This window comes from Anopheles bellator, chromosome 2, assembly GCF_943735745.2.
Source record: "Anopheles bellator chromosome 2, idAnoBellAS_SP24_06.2, whole genome shotgun sequence".
In the NCBI taxonomy this organism is placed as follows: Eukaryota; Metazoa; Arthropoda; class Insecta; order Diptera; family Culicidae; genus Anopheles; species Anopheles bellator.
Window position 1 is genome coordinate 36,441,347 of NC_071286.1, and position 15,723 is coordinate 36,457,069.

Below are 15,723 nucleotides of genomic sequence, written 5' to 3' on the forward strand. Positions count from 1 at the left end.
AGAACTGCATACTGTGTAGAGGGTTGTTTTCAACTCTAGCACCCGCTCGGCAGGCATTTGAGCTTCGCCGGACCAGTTCGCAGCTCGAACAGTTTGTTTTGTGTGATGCTTCTCTTCCGTTACCGGCAGGGAATAAGTATGGGTCGCCTTAGTAACCGTTGCATCTAGCATCCTACAAACGAACAGGAATTTGCTGAGCGAAATTTGATCACTCAAATTGTTTACACATGAATTTGATAACTAATAGTCATAAATCTTTCTACTGAACTCGATGGAGACAGCGTTGTTCATCGATTATTTTCCGATAATCTCGCTCAATCTGAATCGCCACAAATCTCAATCATCTCCTTCATCGTCATAGGTTGCTACGGTGTTACGGTTGCTAGGTCGCCCCAAGCATCAGTAAACTGTAACAAGCAACTACGTCAGCAACATACCAACGATAAATTACATTCAGGAACATTTCCACAAAGTTTAATGTAAACAAAGTAGCGAACCCTTTTGTGTGTTTTGCAGAATGCGCACACCTCATTGGTTCTATTTATACATATACACTATACGAGTAAATTTCACACTAATGATGAATACCTCCTATGAATATACTCATATTTTCGCCAATTTCAGGTAGTGGCACAGGATAATCAAAGAGATGATAAGCCACTTGTAGCGTTAGTTGCAAACCATGTACGCGGCGCCGGCTTTTGCTGTTGCGATTAACCTCACAACGACTACTGGACGCGCGAGTAAACAGTTTGCCAAACAACGTGCGCACGATGAAGTCCAAAATTGAATATGAAGAAGGAAATTGTAAACATTAAGTTGAACCCTCACTCGTTCGTTTGAACCTAATGCATACAAGTGTAGCATGCCAAAAGCGCGAGATGCAAGTCATAAAGCGTGAACGTGATTTCAATTAAATATTTTACCGATCTGCTGTATGTGGGATTTGATCTGAGAGGATTTGGATGGATCCATGAAGGGAGCAGAATGAAGCGTTAGAACGAAAAGGTCCTCCGAATGGCGGGACTGTGCGCCTCACACGATACCCACAGGATTCGCTGGCGCGTACTGAAATGACATTATAATCTATTGTACGCTTTCCGCAGCTCTGCTCCACTCCATTTGCTCCAAAATAACCAAATTCCAAATTTTTGACCATATAAGCATAAAGAACTAGTCAGTGACGGGTACACAGCACTTTCGTAGAAGCAGGAGCGTAAGGCAAACCAGGATGTATAGGGTGGACATCGGGAATTGAATTTTGCTTGTACTGTATGTGTGTATGTGTGTGTGCGTGATTTGTGTGTGGCTGTAAGTAGGAATTTCCGCGCCAAACCAAGTGCAATGCTTATTTGAAGTTTGCGTGTGCCAATATTGTAACAATAGTTCCGTGACATACTCAAGTTCCCCTCCAACGGCGGCATGCAATTGGTGTCCCCGGTGCAGCATAATAGGCGAAAACATGAATAATAAAAATGCAATCATACTAGACCACTTTAGTGTGTTTTATTGTTAGCCCATAAGGCAGCATTAGGCAACAAACCGATGACCTAGCATTGCATTATCCTTAGGTGAGTGCTCGACAGAAAATAATGGCCACGATTAAAATATCAATCTCATAATAAAGTTTGACACAAAGTGCTTTTACATGTTATAGTTTTTTTTTATTTCAACAAAAATACATCTTTCGTTAATTATGTGTTTCGTTTTCTTTTTCATTTGCTCCTCACGGTTTCGCTTTACAATTCATTTCGTGTTCGTCTAGTGTTTTTGATTAGATTTAAATTTTTCTATCTTTTAGTTTATACGTTCTGTTTCCCCTCCAAGCACATCGATGGCACTGTTTCCTGCACTAAGCGCAACAAATGAAACAGTTTAACAATTGATGGAGAAGAGCAACCGCAACAAACACCGAAACCGCGGTACGTAAACATCGAAAAGTTTTCCTTCGAATGGGAGGACCTTACCGTTAGTAAAAATTGTTTTTCACCCCCTAGTGGTTTCGGTTTAGGGAAGAGTTCGCACTCCGTGGCATGATCGCACAGTAACAGGGGCATGTGACGGTGATCGAATGCTGCTGGCCATTTCGATCTTCTTGCACAGCCCAAACTCGTACCACGCCACGATTCTTAATACCTTGATTCGGGTGTTTCATTTGCGGTTTGTAGATTTTGCTTCTGCCATCTGCCCTCGATTGCTGTCACACGTGTAATTTTCAATTTTCTGCTACGTCACTAAATAGGTAATGTATATTTTTTGTAAAGAATGTATATTTTGTTTTCTTTTCCATTGTTTCTAACCCCGTCGCAGTGGGCTCGACTATCGGAACGACGGAAAGGAAACCGGGGATGTAAAATCATCATCCGGCTATTGGAGAGCCGAAAACAAAATTCTATTTCATTTCCCATTTCGTACCTTGGGTACTACATTCCGATTTTTTCTATGTTTGGCCATTTTAAGATTAAGAGACAGTTCTGCATTCCCTACTCTGCAACTTGTTTGCCACTTCATCCTCACGATATGTACGATTCTCCTACTTTCAGTTTAATTGTGTTTCTCATGTTTCTAATGCTTTCTACTGCGCTTTTCTAAGTTCTGCTCTGAACGTTTTATAGTTTGCAATCTTGTCAATCTTAGCAATTTCCTGTTGCTCATCTTATTGTCGTTGCGCTCTCATTCAATGCGTCCAACAAACGAAGAGCAACCAAAAAAAATCGCATGTCTCTGTAGTCCTGTAGAAATCAATTGCAAAGTAACTGCCGGTCACTTTTACGTCACCAAGCAAAGCTAGCGGAAATGCTTAGGCGGGATGATAACAAACAATACATTTTACAGACAGAGGACAGGAAAAATGTAAAACAAGTCTTTACGAAAAAGAGTAGCTTCAGCGGCTACTGGAAGTAGTTATCAATTGTATTGCGGTCTTGCGATAGTAAAAGTCAATTAACATGCACCGCGGAAATGCACCCAGGTAAAGTAAAATGGAAGTAAAACAATCAAAAACAAAAACTAATAATATTAATGAAAACAAAATAAACGGCACAGAAAGAAATACAACAACTATTGATTATGTCCCAAATATCTGCCTCCCCTATATTGCTCGCTCTTTCTCTCATTTCTTCTATCCCTTTCGCTCAATGAACTAACTGCGCAGCGTTGTAACATAATAGCACAGAAGAAAGAAGCAAAAAAACAATAGAATGATGGAATCAAAATTTTAGGGAATTTAGGGTATTTAGCTCGTTTCTTTTGCGTTTCTTGCTCCCATTTCTATGTGTGTGCGTCACCACCACCAATAATATCCCCAAAATATTGCTAAAGTACGCTCGAACCGAAGTAGGCTTATTCTATTTAGACGTCATCAGAACGACATTGTAGTCGTACTATAGAGCACGTTCCTTAAATTGGATTAGCCTTGCCTACTGCGCTAACTGCTTAACTTTTGAATGTTATCCTTCAAACAACGGAACAGCACATGCGGGGAACGAATCTACCACTCTAACCACACGGTCCCTGTGACTAACAAACACGCTATGTACACGACATTTATGTACAAGCAGCAAGCAGCAAAATCGAGACCTTTCGTTTTTTGATTGTTTCTCTCGATCGCTGCTTCCCAGTTTCGTTGCAGTTGTTTCTAAACCACTTTATCGGGTTCAGTATTTTTGCCTTCGCGCCCCACCACTACCTACTAATAACGGACAGAAGAGTGCGGATTGTATGACTAAATTCCTTCGTATGAATATTTCACCTTTTTACATGGGTGAAGTGCAACGACGTATACTTTCGCGGACCGCGCGCGGCATTTGCTGAACCGCAATAAACAATAGGCACATTCGAAAACCGTACACACAACACACACCACACACGCGTGGTGGTTAGTAGTCGTGTCCATTTGTAGGTAGCGTATAAATCGGTATCGACGGTAAGTAAAGGTATCCTTTCGATTCTCTTCCGTTGCCGAGGGGAGCACCGACAACAACGCGTCGGTTGCTGGGTTTGAAAACGTTAAAAGACCTGTGTTTTGTTGCTTTAAATGCCCTCGCAGTCTCTCACAGATGTGCACAACGCTGAGTTTACTTTGTTTTCTTTTGTTTCGTTTGACGTGATTTCTTTGCCACTTTGGTGCTTGGGAGTGGCGTTTTCTCTTTACGCAACGTCGCAACGGATTTGTGTAAACGTCGGGTTTTTGATGCCTAAAGTACTATTTTGTCGCCCAGCTTCGAGAAACCGAAGAAACGAAGCCGTGGTAACTGGAAAGGGAATGATTTTAAGGATAATACAACATTTATACACGTTATAGGCAAACCGCAGTAGTAATAGTAATGGAAATGTCCCTTCCCGCGGTACGGAGCGCGGCAGGGTTCGATTGCACTGATCAACAAAGTACGAGTAAGGGAGAAACGAGTTAAAATGGGTCTGAACGGTAAAACACAGAACGGTAAAGTGGCCCTCGCCGGGCTAGGGCGAGAAAATGAAATACTGATTAATTCGGTAAATCGGCACACTTCTGCTTCCCCCGAAGTGGCTGGGAGCTTCAGCATCATCCACTCCGCCCACGTTTACGGTACGCTTATCAACGAATACTTCTTCAACAAACACAACATAACAAATTATAATATCGCTTCGTTCGTATAGGCCGCCGTGTGATTGCAGTGTGTTTGTGTGCGTGTGTGTTGGTGGATTTGGGAGGATCTCGGGTTGCGGATGGTGGTTCGTTTTTCTTTCCTTTCTTTTTGGCAAACGCGAGACAGTCGCGATGGAGTCCGCTCAAAAAGGCAGTCTATGGAGAGGCGGGTTCGGGAAACGGGTCGCCGGGTGGGATTGCGCGGTACTCGGCAGCCATCACCGGTGGTCATCCTGGCTGCGGTGGTGGTGTTGGTGCTGGAGTGCGTTCCAGTCCGCCTCCGTTCAGGCGGCCGTTATGGCGGCGGTGGCTGCTAAATGGCGTCGGCCATTGGCGTTGGATCATTGGAACGCGTTAAATGCTCCGAATGTAGCCGCCGCAGCTCCGGACTGGGTTTGTAGATTGCTGTTGCTATTGCCATTCAGAAAGCCACCCCCGGACGCACCTCCCACCATCATCGTTGGCTGAAGAGGTGTGCCCGTCGCACCCATCATGTTACCACCGTAAGCGCCCGCCGCCGTTGGGCTTAGCGGTGACGATACAGGCTGGTTGTGTTGCTGCTGGGGCGGAAGCTGATGGACAGGACTGGAGTGGATGCTTTTCATCTGGTTCATCGATGGAGCATTGCCGGGACCACCGCGGCCCCCTTTCACTCCGTTTCCGAGCAGGTTGTCCAGATCGATGTTAATGTTACCAGCATTCTTCCAGGTCGTTCCAACGGGGGCGGCGGTGCCGCTGTTCGGCGCCACGTTTGGACGACCGCCAGGACTTGGAGAGAACAGAGCCGAGTTGTTGTTATTATTGTTGGCCGCTAGCAGAGGCGTTGGCTGGAGCAGGCCACTGGAACCGTTGTTGAGCGACGAGAACATGGCAGCTGCAGAATAGAGAGAGAGAAGATGAAAATAGCAAATAAAACACGACGCAATGGCTACACGGATTCCTTAAGATAATTAAACGAAATCCCCAACAAAATCGAAGCATGACGCAATTCGTGTCCTTTCCCCACTCCCGTCGAAACCTTGACCATACTACCGAGAAGAAAGCGACACCACGGAAGGCATTCTATCGAGTGTGGAGCAAAGCGGCAAGGGCAACCTCAGCCAAGAGTTCAGCTGGACACGTGGAGGGTTGCCGCCCCAACAATGTCGCCGGCCCCGCCAAAGGTCACTCTTTCCCGACCCGGCTCACCACAATATGGCGCCACCGGTGTGGTAGTGGTTTCCCGAAAGGCAGTTAGTGACCACGGGGGGTCAACACTGACCTGCCTCTTTGTGGCGGCGGAGAGTTGTGTACCGCCCAGCGGGAGCTACATGCGGTGGAACATGTTCCCGCTAGAGCGCACCGAGAGTGTTCCGGAAAGGGCGTCGGACGAGTTTTGGGCGCGTATAAAACGTGGTGTCCGTGACAAAAGCGGCGCAATTCGCTACCGTCACTACGAAGTGCACATCGAACGAATCGCGAACCGGTATCGGCATCGGAAAACGATCACGACGGGCACGATGATGGCTTCCGCCGGCCGACCATTGCTTCCGGTGTCGACGATGTTTAACGGTGGCGCGCTGCTGTGGTTCCTGTTGGCACCGGTGCTCTTCCGAGGGCCACCGCTCGCCGCCTTCGCGCAGCACAATCAGGCGGACGAAACGTGCGAAACGCTTCCGTCGGAGATTCATCTTATCAAAGGTGAGCCAATCCGCTGGGTGGTGGAGACGTGTGGTTTCGCGTGTATCTGACTTCCAGCTTTCCGCCAACAGAGGAATACGATGAGCTGGGGCGGCTGTACCGGACGTGCAATGGCGATGTGACGGTGAACAAGTGCGAAGGCAAGTGCAACAGCCAGGTGCAGCCGTCCGTCATCACTGCGACCGGGTTCCTGAAGGAGTGCTACTGCTGCCGGGAGTCGTTCCTGCGCGAGCGGCAACTGCAGCTGACCCACTGCTACGATCCGGACGGTGTGCGGATGACCGACCACGAGTCCGCCACGATGGAGATCCGCCTGAAGGAACCGGTCGACTGCAAGTGCTTCAAGTGTGGAGAAATGGTCCGCTAATGGCACGCGCCGCATATTCGGCAGAACGTGAGATAAAGTAATGGAAAAAGACGATTGTAGCCCTTCAGATTGACCACCATCGGCCATCACGAAAACCTGGCCACCATGCTTGTGCCTCCTCTTCTCGTCGCGCACCGTCGTTTGGCTCGTGGTGTGTGTCCTCGTACCGAAGAGCAGAGCAGCAGTGTAAACACGATAATAAAGCAATTAAAACAAAACCTTAAACAACGGAGGACTGCAAAGGCGGTCCTCGCAGCGACCGGAGGTGAACCAGCGGCCAAACATGCACAGCCCAAACAACAAGAGGAGAGATTTTCGATTGATATCTTCTATTTTTCGTGATTCGATTTTCAATACTTTCGAATGGCCTGTTTCGGCACACGGCAACGACAAGCGCCCATTACGCATCCTCCGAGTGCTGCGCTTCAACAAACGCTTCGTAGCACATGGTTAGTACGTGACGTCCAAGATCGCGGCACTCCTTGTTCGGTTCTCCCCGGCACACCACGTCCGTTTGGATGCACTCTTGCTGGAGCCAGTCGCGCAGCTCACTCAGCTCGTGCTGGAACTGCACCACAAGCAGGGGACCTTTCACCGCAAGAAAGACGGCCGCCAGGAGCTGCAACACCGACAGTCGCACCTTTGGCTCGTGACTGTACCGTAGCAAACTGGCCAACGCAAACACTTCGCGCACCATACGCATCGCGATGGAGCAGTTTTCCGCACACACCATCAGCACCGACAGGGTCTTCAGAAAGCTCACGAGTAACAAGTTCTCCGTGTCGTACGGGAACTTTAGTCCCGCGGTGAACAGGAACCGATTGTCGCCGAAACCCCGTAGCAGGGGGAAGAAAAAGTAGCCCGCCACGTCTGCATAGCGGTTGACGAGTTCCCCGTTTTCCTTGCCATTTCCGCGCTGCTGGTTCCGGCTAGGGACGGTCGATCCGAAACGTCTCGTCTTGCGTTCGATCCGCTCACGAATCACACGCTCCGTCGCTTCGCGTCGCTCACGCTGTTCTGATTCGTCGTGGAACATTAGCCTCAATCGGTTCTTGTTCGACGTTTCGCCGGCCACGGTACCTTCGGGGTTTTGGGGCTCGTTCGTAGGGCTCTTGGCAAAGTTGGACAACACTTTTGCCGTTTCACCCAACACGTCCAGCATCAGTATGCGATGGTTGATGGCGTAACGGCTAACGTCGGCGTGAAACTCCCGGCACAGGTGCACTGCCGTTTGCTGTGGGAACGTTACACCGATCGCTACCAGTGCCGCAAACTTTCGCTCACCAAACTCTGGCATGTGGGTTTTGCACTCCAGCGAAAGGAACAGCTCCAGCAGATCCTGCCCCAACTTGGCGTCGTTGTGCGGTAACTGTTGAGCGATCAGCTCCGGGGCGCTTTCGATGGCAACTTCGAACTGTTCCGGCTTATGGTTCGTGTCCGGTTCGACCAGCAGTTCACGCAGATCGAGCAGATACTTTGGCCGATAGCGCTCCTTGTCGAGCTTTGTATCGCTTGACATATCGTACGCCGGCAGCTCGTCATCGTCAGAATCGAGAGGTTCCGAAAGATCATCATCATCACTATCATTGTCTTGTGGTTGCTCAGGCTGTTGCTCGATTTCAGTCCGATTTCCATTGGCGGAATTTTGCTGAACTTCGTTGGGTAAACGGCTTGGAGAAGGCTTTGTCACGATGGAATGATCCGCTTCCTCCGGTAAGCCAAGCAAAAAATCGACTGCATGATCGATCGTTTCCTTTCGTTTCTCTTCGGAAACATCTTCGTTCAACAGGCATCGATCAGCAAACGAGCGCAGTTCCTCGACCATCGCAAACGTTTCGGCATCGAATTCCTTGTAATCGAATCGCAGTCGATTTCCCTCCTCTTCATCATCATTGCCGGGCGCAGGATCATCGAACATTCCCATGATCACCTCCGTCGTTATCATCCCGGCACAGCGCATTTGTGTGATGGGTGACTCCAAGTGAGCTCGCAGCCCATCGAACAGCAAACGACGACACGCCTCTTGTTCTTTCGCTGAAAACCCAAACGCCAAACGATGCCGCATGGCCAGTAGAGTCAGTTTCGTGATGTACAAATGCTGCTCAAAGCTCGTCCGCTGGATGGCCGCCCGACTCGACCACACAAGAAGCAGCTGTCCGGTGAGTTTTTTCAGTGGCTCTGGAGTAGGCGCTCTACCCTGATGCTCCTTTCTTCCGTCCTCTTCGTTCGGAAGGCTCGCCACTAGCCGAAGCAACCCTCCGATGATCGCATCGTTCGTGTAGTAGTTGTGAAGCGGAATCTTTTGGAGCAAAACGAATGCCCAACTTCCCGACAGCTGGGCAGAAGCGAAAAGAGGCGAAAGCTCGATCCGCTCCTGAAGGGCGATGAACACCACAATCTCCACCGCCGACGGGGTCAGATCCATTACTAGGCATCGCACAAAGTTTGTCATGCCAGGCGAACGGTTCTCTTCGATGATGTGCAGTAACAAGACTAATGTCGCCTTGATGGCGGGCGATTGACGATCCTCGTGAAAAACGATGACTAATTTGCTGAGCAATGAGGAGAGAAATTGTGACTGAATCGGTTCTTCCGAAGCGAGCACTTCCTCCGTCCCATAGAAATCCACCAGCTCGCCCATTGTTGCGAGTGTCCGTATGAACTGGCGAAGCAGGGTTCGAGTATACGCTGACGGGTGCAAGTGCGGCGGTGTCTTCTCCCGCAGCATGTTAGCAACTCGGTTCGGGATGGCCACCAGGAGCTGAAGCATCTGCTGCGGTAAATCGGGCGCGCTGAATGTGCTTGTACTTTTGCGAGAGAACCGAATGAAAGCCAACGGCAAAACGGATTCATCCTCCAGCACGATCGCCAGTAGTCTCAGCGCCACATCACGAGAACCTCCCACTAGTGTGGATTGCAACGTAAGCACTCTGATCGTTTCCAGCGCGAATGAGCCACTAGCATTAAGTGTGACCAAGCGGTGCAGCAATCGATCATCTAGATCACTCATCAGGCGCACCAAATCTTCCAGCAGGTTTGGGAACGCTTCAGAGGCAAATTTTTCCCACGCTCTCGTCAACGACGTTGGGCCGATGGCGAAAAGAACGTCCATCGGATGTAGCGGCCCCGGAAGGCAGTCAAGAAGTTGTGTTAGCTTTTCATTTACTGCCAGCCGATCTGCTTCGCGAGTAATTCGTCCTTCCGGTTGCACTTCACGCAACAGTTCCTGCAGTGCGCTGTAGCGACGTTGCAGCATCTGCCGGTGGTCGGACTGTTGCTGCGGTGCTGTAAGGGAGAAGCGAAAGGCAAAACAAAACAACAGTTGCACCAACGGTAACACACCAACTACCTTACCCTGCGTTTGTTCTTTTGACGCTTCATTCGAACGAGCGGCGTATGTAAACGATAAATCACTGCGGGAAGGCCATGGCACAAAACGAAACTGGGAGGATCATGCAAGCGAGGCAATCAAGCAGGAATCCCTCCCACAAAGCAAATCCCTTACCCACGATATAGTTTTTGAATCGCGCTTTTCAGTGACTTCGATTTGTTGTAGAATGTGCCGTTTAAATCATTGCCACCTGGCGTATGGAATTTCATCTCACACTGGTCGACAATGTAGAAATTCTAAAACGAACTCACCATTCACACTGTTGCCGCTTGCACCGAGAGATAAGCCACTGAGGTCCGAAAGGATGTCTGCAGGAGCGCTCGTCGCGCTAGCACCGGACACCGCACCCGTTGCCACGTTCAGTCCAAACAAAAGATCATCACTTGCAGCAGCCGGCGCTGTCGTCGTCGTCATCGAGACGCCCGGTGTTGGTGCTCCAAAGGCAGCAAAGTCAGCAAATTCGTCCGATTTTCCTGCCTTAGTCGCGGAACCTTTCGCTGTCGGTCCACTACCAAACGCCGATTCAAAGTCACCAAACTCTTCAGTGGCGCGGGGATTGAAATCATCCTCGTCGTCATCGTTGGCGATCAACGAGTTGGTGGGTCCGACACCTTTCGTTGGGCACGTTTTGAACAGATCGTCCAACACTTCTCGCCCACTCGTGTTACCACCGCCAACAATCTCTTCCGCGTGCGTATTGCGATGGGTCGGCGAATGGATTCCCAAGTCGGACGTCGGGGATGTAGTGGTTGCTGCTGCCGCTGCCGTCTTCGCGAAACCACTGGCCGCACCGAGATCGATCTTTTTCGCTGACTTTGTGCTTGCACGTGGCGCAGCCGTTACCACGCCGCTTGAGCTTCCGGGAGTCGATGATTTGATGTTGAGGTTTATCTTTCGCTCGCTGCTAGACGAGTGGCGGGCCGTGGCTTCGATCGACACACTCGACGATTGGCGTGTGGCGGGACTTTTCGAGCCCGGTTCACGATCCTGGTAACGGTTCGAGCGATCACGATCATACGGTCCGTTCGATTCGTTGTCCGAATCTTCCCGCTCGCCCTCGTACTGATAGTCGTACTCGTGGTGGTCACCGCGGGATTCATTATCTGCAAGATATTTAGCGCATGAATTGACGTTTAAGGGAGTGTTGTGAATAAGAGAGGCCTAACCACAGTGGAACTTACATCGATCTTCGCTTCGCCGATCGTAGCTATCCCGATAACCACCGTAGTCGGTACCTCCGCCGCCACCGCCACCGTACCGCATACCACCCATCGCTTCCGAGCTCATGCCAATGTACTTGTCCTTGTTCTTTTTAGCCTTTTTCCGCTCCTCACGCAATCGATCGTCGTCCTGTATGAAGTCGATCAGTTCGCGCACCTTGTGCCGCACGTTAATGCCCTGATCTTTGCCGTTCTCGTCGACGAACGTGTAGTTCTCCAGCGAGCGTAGATCGTAAATGTGCTCGCGGGACGATGTGACCACCCGCTCCGAGCCGTTGCGCACCAGATAGTTGAGCAGCAGTAGACTTTTGTAGGTGCGACGCCAGTTCGTCTTGTTGTCCTGCAGCATCCGCTTCCACAGCATCGACATCACCTCTGGAAAGTGTTCGTACGTGAAGGTTGCATGGGCCAGCTCTTGCATCAGTGGACCGGTAGGCCCCCAGGGTTCATCGTTCGTTGCCTCACGCACTTTTCCCTCGATTTCCGTGTAGTTCATTACGACATTTGTTCTGCAAGGAAACGAAGTGTATACGTTAGAATGAAAAGAGGTGCGTGGATTATGTTATGGTCCCAACAGAGTTATGGTAATGCCAATGCCACGAGCGCCACCCCATTCTTACACCCATTTAGCCTGTGGATACAAAGCAAGCAGGCGGATCAATGCCAAAGTCAGACAGTTTTCTCCAGTTGGCCTTCCAGGTTAATCCAATTATTCATTCGGCCCAAACGGCCACTTATCCATGTTACCGGATGCTAAAAGGCCTCGTGTGTGTGCTTGCAGAGTGATAATTTGTAGACAAATATTTATGATCACATCACGATAGTTTGCTCGTGAAACATTCAAAAACAACGTTTTAAACTTTAAGTCAGACATAATACATCGATACTGTGTTAAGTGAGTCAAAAGAGCAACAATGAGAATGCCCTAGAACTTTATACTAGTTATATTATCACGCTTACAAATTCCGACGTATTCGTCTCTCGAGCCGTCTCAAGACTAACATTTAACTTAAATGAATCGACAACTGTGCACTGGACATTGTGCAATCATATCGTAAGCTTCTAGCGCGATGTAAAATTCAATGCCTTAAAACATTGCAGCTAGTCTGTGTTTCAATTTCCCACACGACGATGACCTTTTGCAGAGCCAAGCCCCTTTGTGCTTTTTTGATGACCGGATCACTGATTCCATTTCTATGTTGCATCTAAAATTTGGCTCGGCCGCGAAGGCAGGGTGTTGTGAGGCAAACGACTAGAACTCGGGGGAGGCCATGCGTTCAATGTAAAAGGCAACAGACGATGACTACCAATTTTGGCCCTACCGCTACTGGGATCACCTTGAAAAACGAACAACCGCTGAGTAAATGACTCAACTCCTTGCATTCATTTTTGCTATGTTTTGTATCACAAAAGCAAGGTGTAGTCGGTTCCAGTCCCAAGTGCGCACGGTGTTCTGTATGTCCACAGCGAGTGCGGAACGAATAATTGGAAAGCACTACGTCCGACAGCTAAGAGAACACAGATAATCTTTCTCATTTTCCAATGGTTAAAAAATTCATCGAAAAAAAGCAATCGCCATACCACAGTTGGCCGGAGAAATTTGTGATCAACTCGTCCACATCGTGCGGTTGTGCTTAATAATTCAACGCTAGCAGGCTAAGAAGTGGCAAATGAGTTCCGGCGTATGGCCACTGCTATGCGACACCCCGACTCCAGACAGTGAAACTATTGCGGCCGTTTCGTTAGCCGAACACAACCCACTGGTGGATGGATGACCGTATTCGGCGGCCTGAAATGCTTGACACACTACGCTTATGTGGCAGCGTTGGTGCATAAAACATATCGATAACGATCGTACATTCGGTGGCGGCGAATATTCGGCGATGGTGGTTAACTGTCTTGCGCAGTCTTTTTTTGCGTGCGATTTAAATACCACCACACACTCATACATATGTCTTTTAGTAAATGAAAACAAAAATCCGATATGGTAACCCATAATGATGTCCTCGGGCAGTGCGTGCGAGGTGTCGTCATCGTCCATGCACACTGTGTCGCCGTAAGGCTAATGGTGTCCAAAATGGTTACGATTCTTTCTGCTATTTGCCAATTATAATTATTGGAAAAATTGAGATTTTTTTAAATTTCCTGGTTGCACCCGAGTATGTTCTCATGATTGATAATTCAAGAATTTTTGTTCGTTGATAATTTGATTTCAACAACAGAAAGGACTTCTATTGTGAATTTGAGCAGGTTCTTGACGAACATGTGTAATTTACAAATATTACAGATTCATAAAAATTTGATGTACTTATAATGCATATAACACGTAACGATCTAGCGCGATGTGAGCATAATAATTTTTTTCATCGATCCGTGTAAATTTAGAGAATAATAATTTTCTGAAACGTTGCCATCCTTTTGTGTGCCAGAACGACGGTGTTTCATTTGATGGAGATGGAACCGAAACGCCGATCGATTGTATTCTGCAGACCGGAAACGGCGACAATGCTATACAATTACATAGAATGGAGCAAACGATCGAAAGAGAACGATGATGACTGATTTTGTTTCCACAAGATGGTAATGCACTTTCATGCCACGTTATTCGCGTTTAATAAAGCGCCCCTGAAAATACCATTCCCTGGTCATTTGCATTTATTAAATAGTATTATCGGAATGTACTAGACAGAATTATGTGCAATGTAGCGTAAGTTCAAAGATTTTTTTTTCCACGCATCCATATCAAGATTATGACCTAAAAGAAGCTCTGTGCTAGGGTGGAACGCGTTACACGCCAAAACAAAACCCCTTCCAGAAGTTCAATTCAGGTCTCTGACCCACTTCCGAAAAACGTGCTGCAATCGTCTACTCTATTGTGTCGCTGCTGGGCAAATGGAAAAAGGAATTAGGCCCTCCGGAAAACGACCCCATTACGAATGCGTGGCGACGCGATGAACCTTTCGGCCTACGATACTGGCATTCGTTCTAGACACTCTCTCTAGCCGGCGACCTTGGCTCGAGCGAGCAAGAATGTTGAGTGAATCATCTTCGCATACCGCCACAGGGGTCGTATGACATTCACACCTTTGTGCGTTGCGCATTCGATGCACTTGTGCATTCTTCTATACAATGTGATGTGGCCGTTTTATTTTCAACATTTTAAGCACAGAAATATGTTGAAGTTAGTGTCGTTAGCCCCTGCACACCTTTCAGTACGTCCTCGTTCGGTTCATTCTACGTTTGTGTTCGCACTGCCTTAACAGGCGCGCCACGACGCATACGGCACACGTTTCGCCTGCGTTGAAGTGCAGAGCGAGCGAATGGGGACTACGCAAGATATGCAACAGTTGCCGAAAGCACGGGACATACTTTTGACGGCTATATTTTGATTGGGGTTTCCGTGTGATCGTCTTATCCGGCCACTACAACCGCCGAGCGGCCCTGGGGGAGTTGATTGTTTTTTTGCCTTTCAAAGGTTGAACTGCAAACATTCACTGGTACGATAAACACGAGCGAACGCAATTAACTACTACTTGCTGACTGCAAAAGACGTCGACCGGTGATAAGAACCGTTCAACAATAGCGCACCACTCGTCGGCGGTGCGCCTTGTGCCTTGTCTTATCGCCTAGGTGTTGGGCGGAGGTGCGCTTTCCACTGCGGAACGCCTTTAGTCGAAGTCCGTAGATGACTTTTTCATCTGTCGCGATATCTCCGGCAATCGACTGAACCGGCAAGGTGGGAAAGGGGCTTTGGTGCAATAAATCTGTACTTACACTTTATCGGCGAGTTCTCGCACTTTCCACATGCTGATGAATTTATCCATGGTTGCGTTGTGTCGCTTTTCGGCTTGTATCGCTATTGGAACGACAACTCTTTTATGTTTTTTGCAGTATTTTCTCACAATGGTATGATAATCGTCGCACGCTCGAGGGAAAGTGACGATTCGGATATCTCTAGGGCGATGCTAGGAAGGGTATTCCGGTGATGGTTAATTAGGATTCCACGGTAGGGACACTTTCGGGCACAACCTGCCCAATAAACTTCGCACCGTGATGCACAAACCACGCAAATCACTGCCACCCCAAAAAGTGGAGTTTCTCTCGGGTCAGGAAATAACAAAACAGAGCGCACACACAAACGCACACACTGGAACAAGTCACCAGCGAGCCACGAGTGGCGTTGCCAGTGACTTCCGGCGCTGGTTCTGCTGGAATGTTACTGCGGCTACGCAACTGTAGCTTCGGCGTAGGTTTTTGGAATCACGTCACACACGCTCCGTTAACGATCCACCGGAACACAGAATTCCACGTCGTCCAGATCAGTACGGAGGCGAGGGGAGATCGTATTCTGGCGACCACCCTTCCAGCGTTTGGCCACCTAAAGCGCGATGCTGGTTACTTGGATCCACACCCGATTGCGAGGCCCTTCCGTTTCGGA

The 15,723-nt window shown here is 48.6% G+C and overlaps 2 protein-coding genes across 2 annotated transcripts; one reads left to right on the top strand and one right to left on the bottom strand.

Annotated features, from left to right (window-relative positions):
• LOC131208794 (partner of bursicon) lies at positions 1-6,674 on the top strand. The gene is made up of 3 exons (XM_058201685.1): positions 1-591; positions 6,258-6,307; positions 6,379-6,674. The coding sequence occupies exons 1-3, from the start codon at positions 518-520 to the stop codon at positions 6,672-6,674; spliced, it is 420 nt and encodes a 139-aa protein (XP_058057668.1). The 5' UTR covers positions 1-517.
• A 377-nt stretch (positions 6,675-7,051) lies between these two features.
• Positions 7,052-15,674, bottom strand: LOC131208790 (uncharacterized). Its single transcript, XM_058201677.1, has 4 exons — positions 15,060-15,674; positions 11,247-11,794; positions 10,326-11,168; positions 7,052-9,959 (listed from the first exon to the last, which is right to left on the bottom strand). The coding sequence occupies exons 1-4, from the start codon at positions 15,107-15,109 to the stop codon at positions 7,075-7,077; spliced, it is 4,326 nt and encodes a 1,441-aa protein (XP_058057660.1). The 5' UTR covers positions 15,110-15,674; the 3' UTR covers positions 7,052-7,074.
• Positions 15,675-15,723: the final 49 nt, after the last annotated feature.

Bases quoted from the DNA above. Each gene is read 5' to 3' on its own strand.
- LOC131208794 (XM_058201685.1), top strand. From the start codon at position 518: ATGCGCACACCTCATTGGTTCTATTTATACATATACACTATACGAGTA. The intron at 592-6,257 runs CTATGAATATAC...GCAGCACAATCA, and splicing joins ACACTAATGATGAATACCTC to GGCGGACGAAACGTGCGAAA. The intron at 6,308-6,378 runs GTGAGCCAATCC...TTCCGCCAACAG, and splicing joins GGAGATTCATCTTATCAAAG to AGGAATACGATGAGCTGGGG.
- LOC131208790 (XM_058201677.1), bottom strand. From the start codon at position 15,109: ATGGATAAATTCATCAGCATGTGGAAAGTGCGAGAACTCGCCGATAAA. The intron at 11,795-15,059 runs GTAAGTACAGAT...GTTTCCTTGCAG, and splicing joins CGAGAACTCGCCGATAAAGT to AACAAATGTCGTAATGAACT. The intron at 9,960-10,325 runs GTGTGAATGGTG...TCTCCCTTACAG, and splicing joins TCTCGGTGCAAGCGGCAACA to CACCGCAGCAACAGTCCGAC.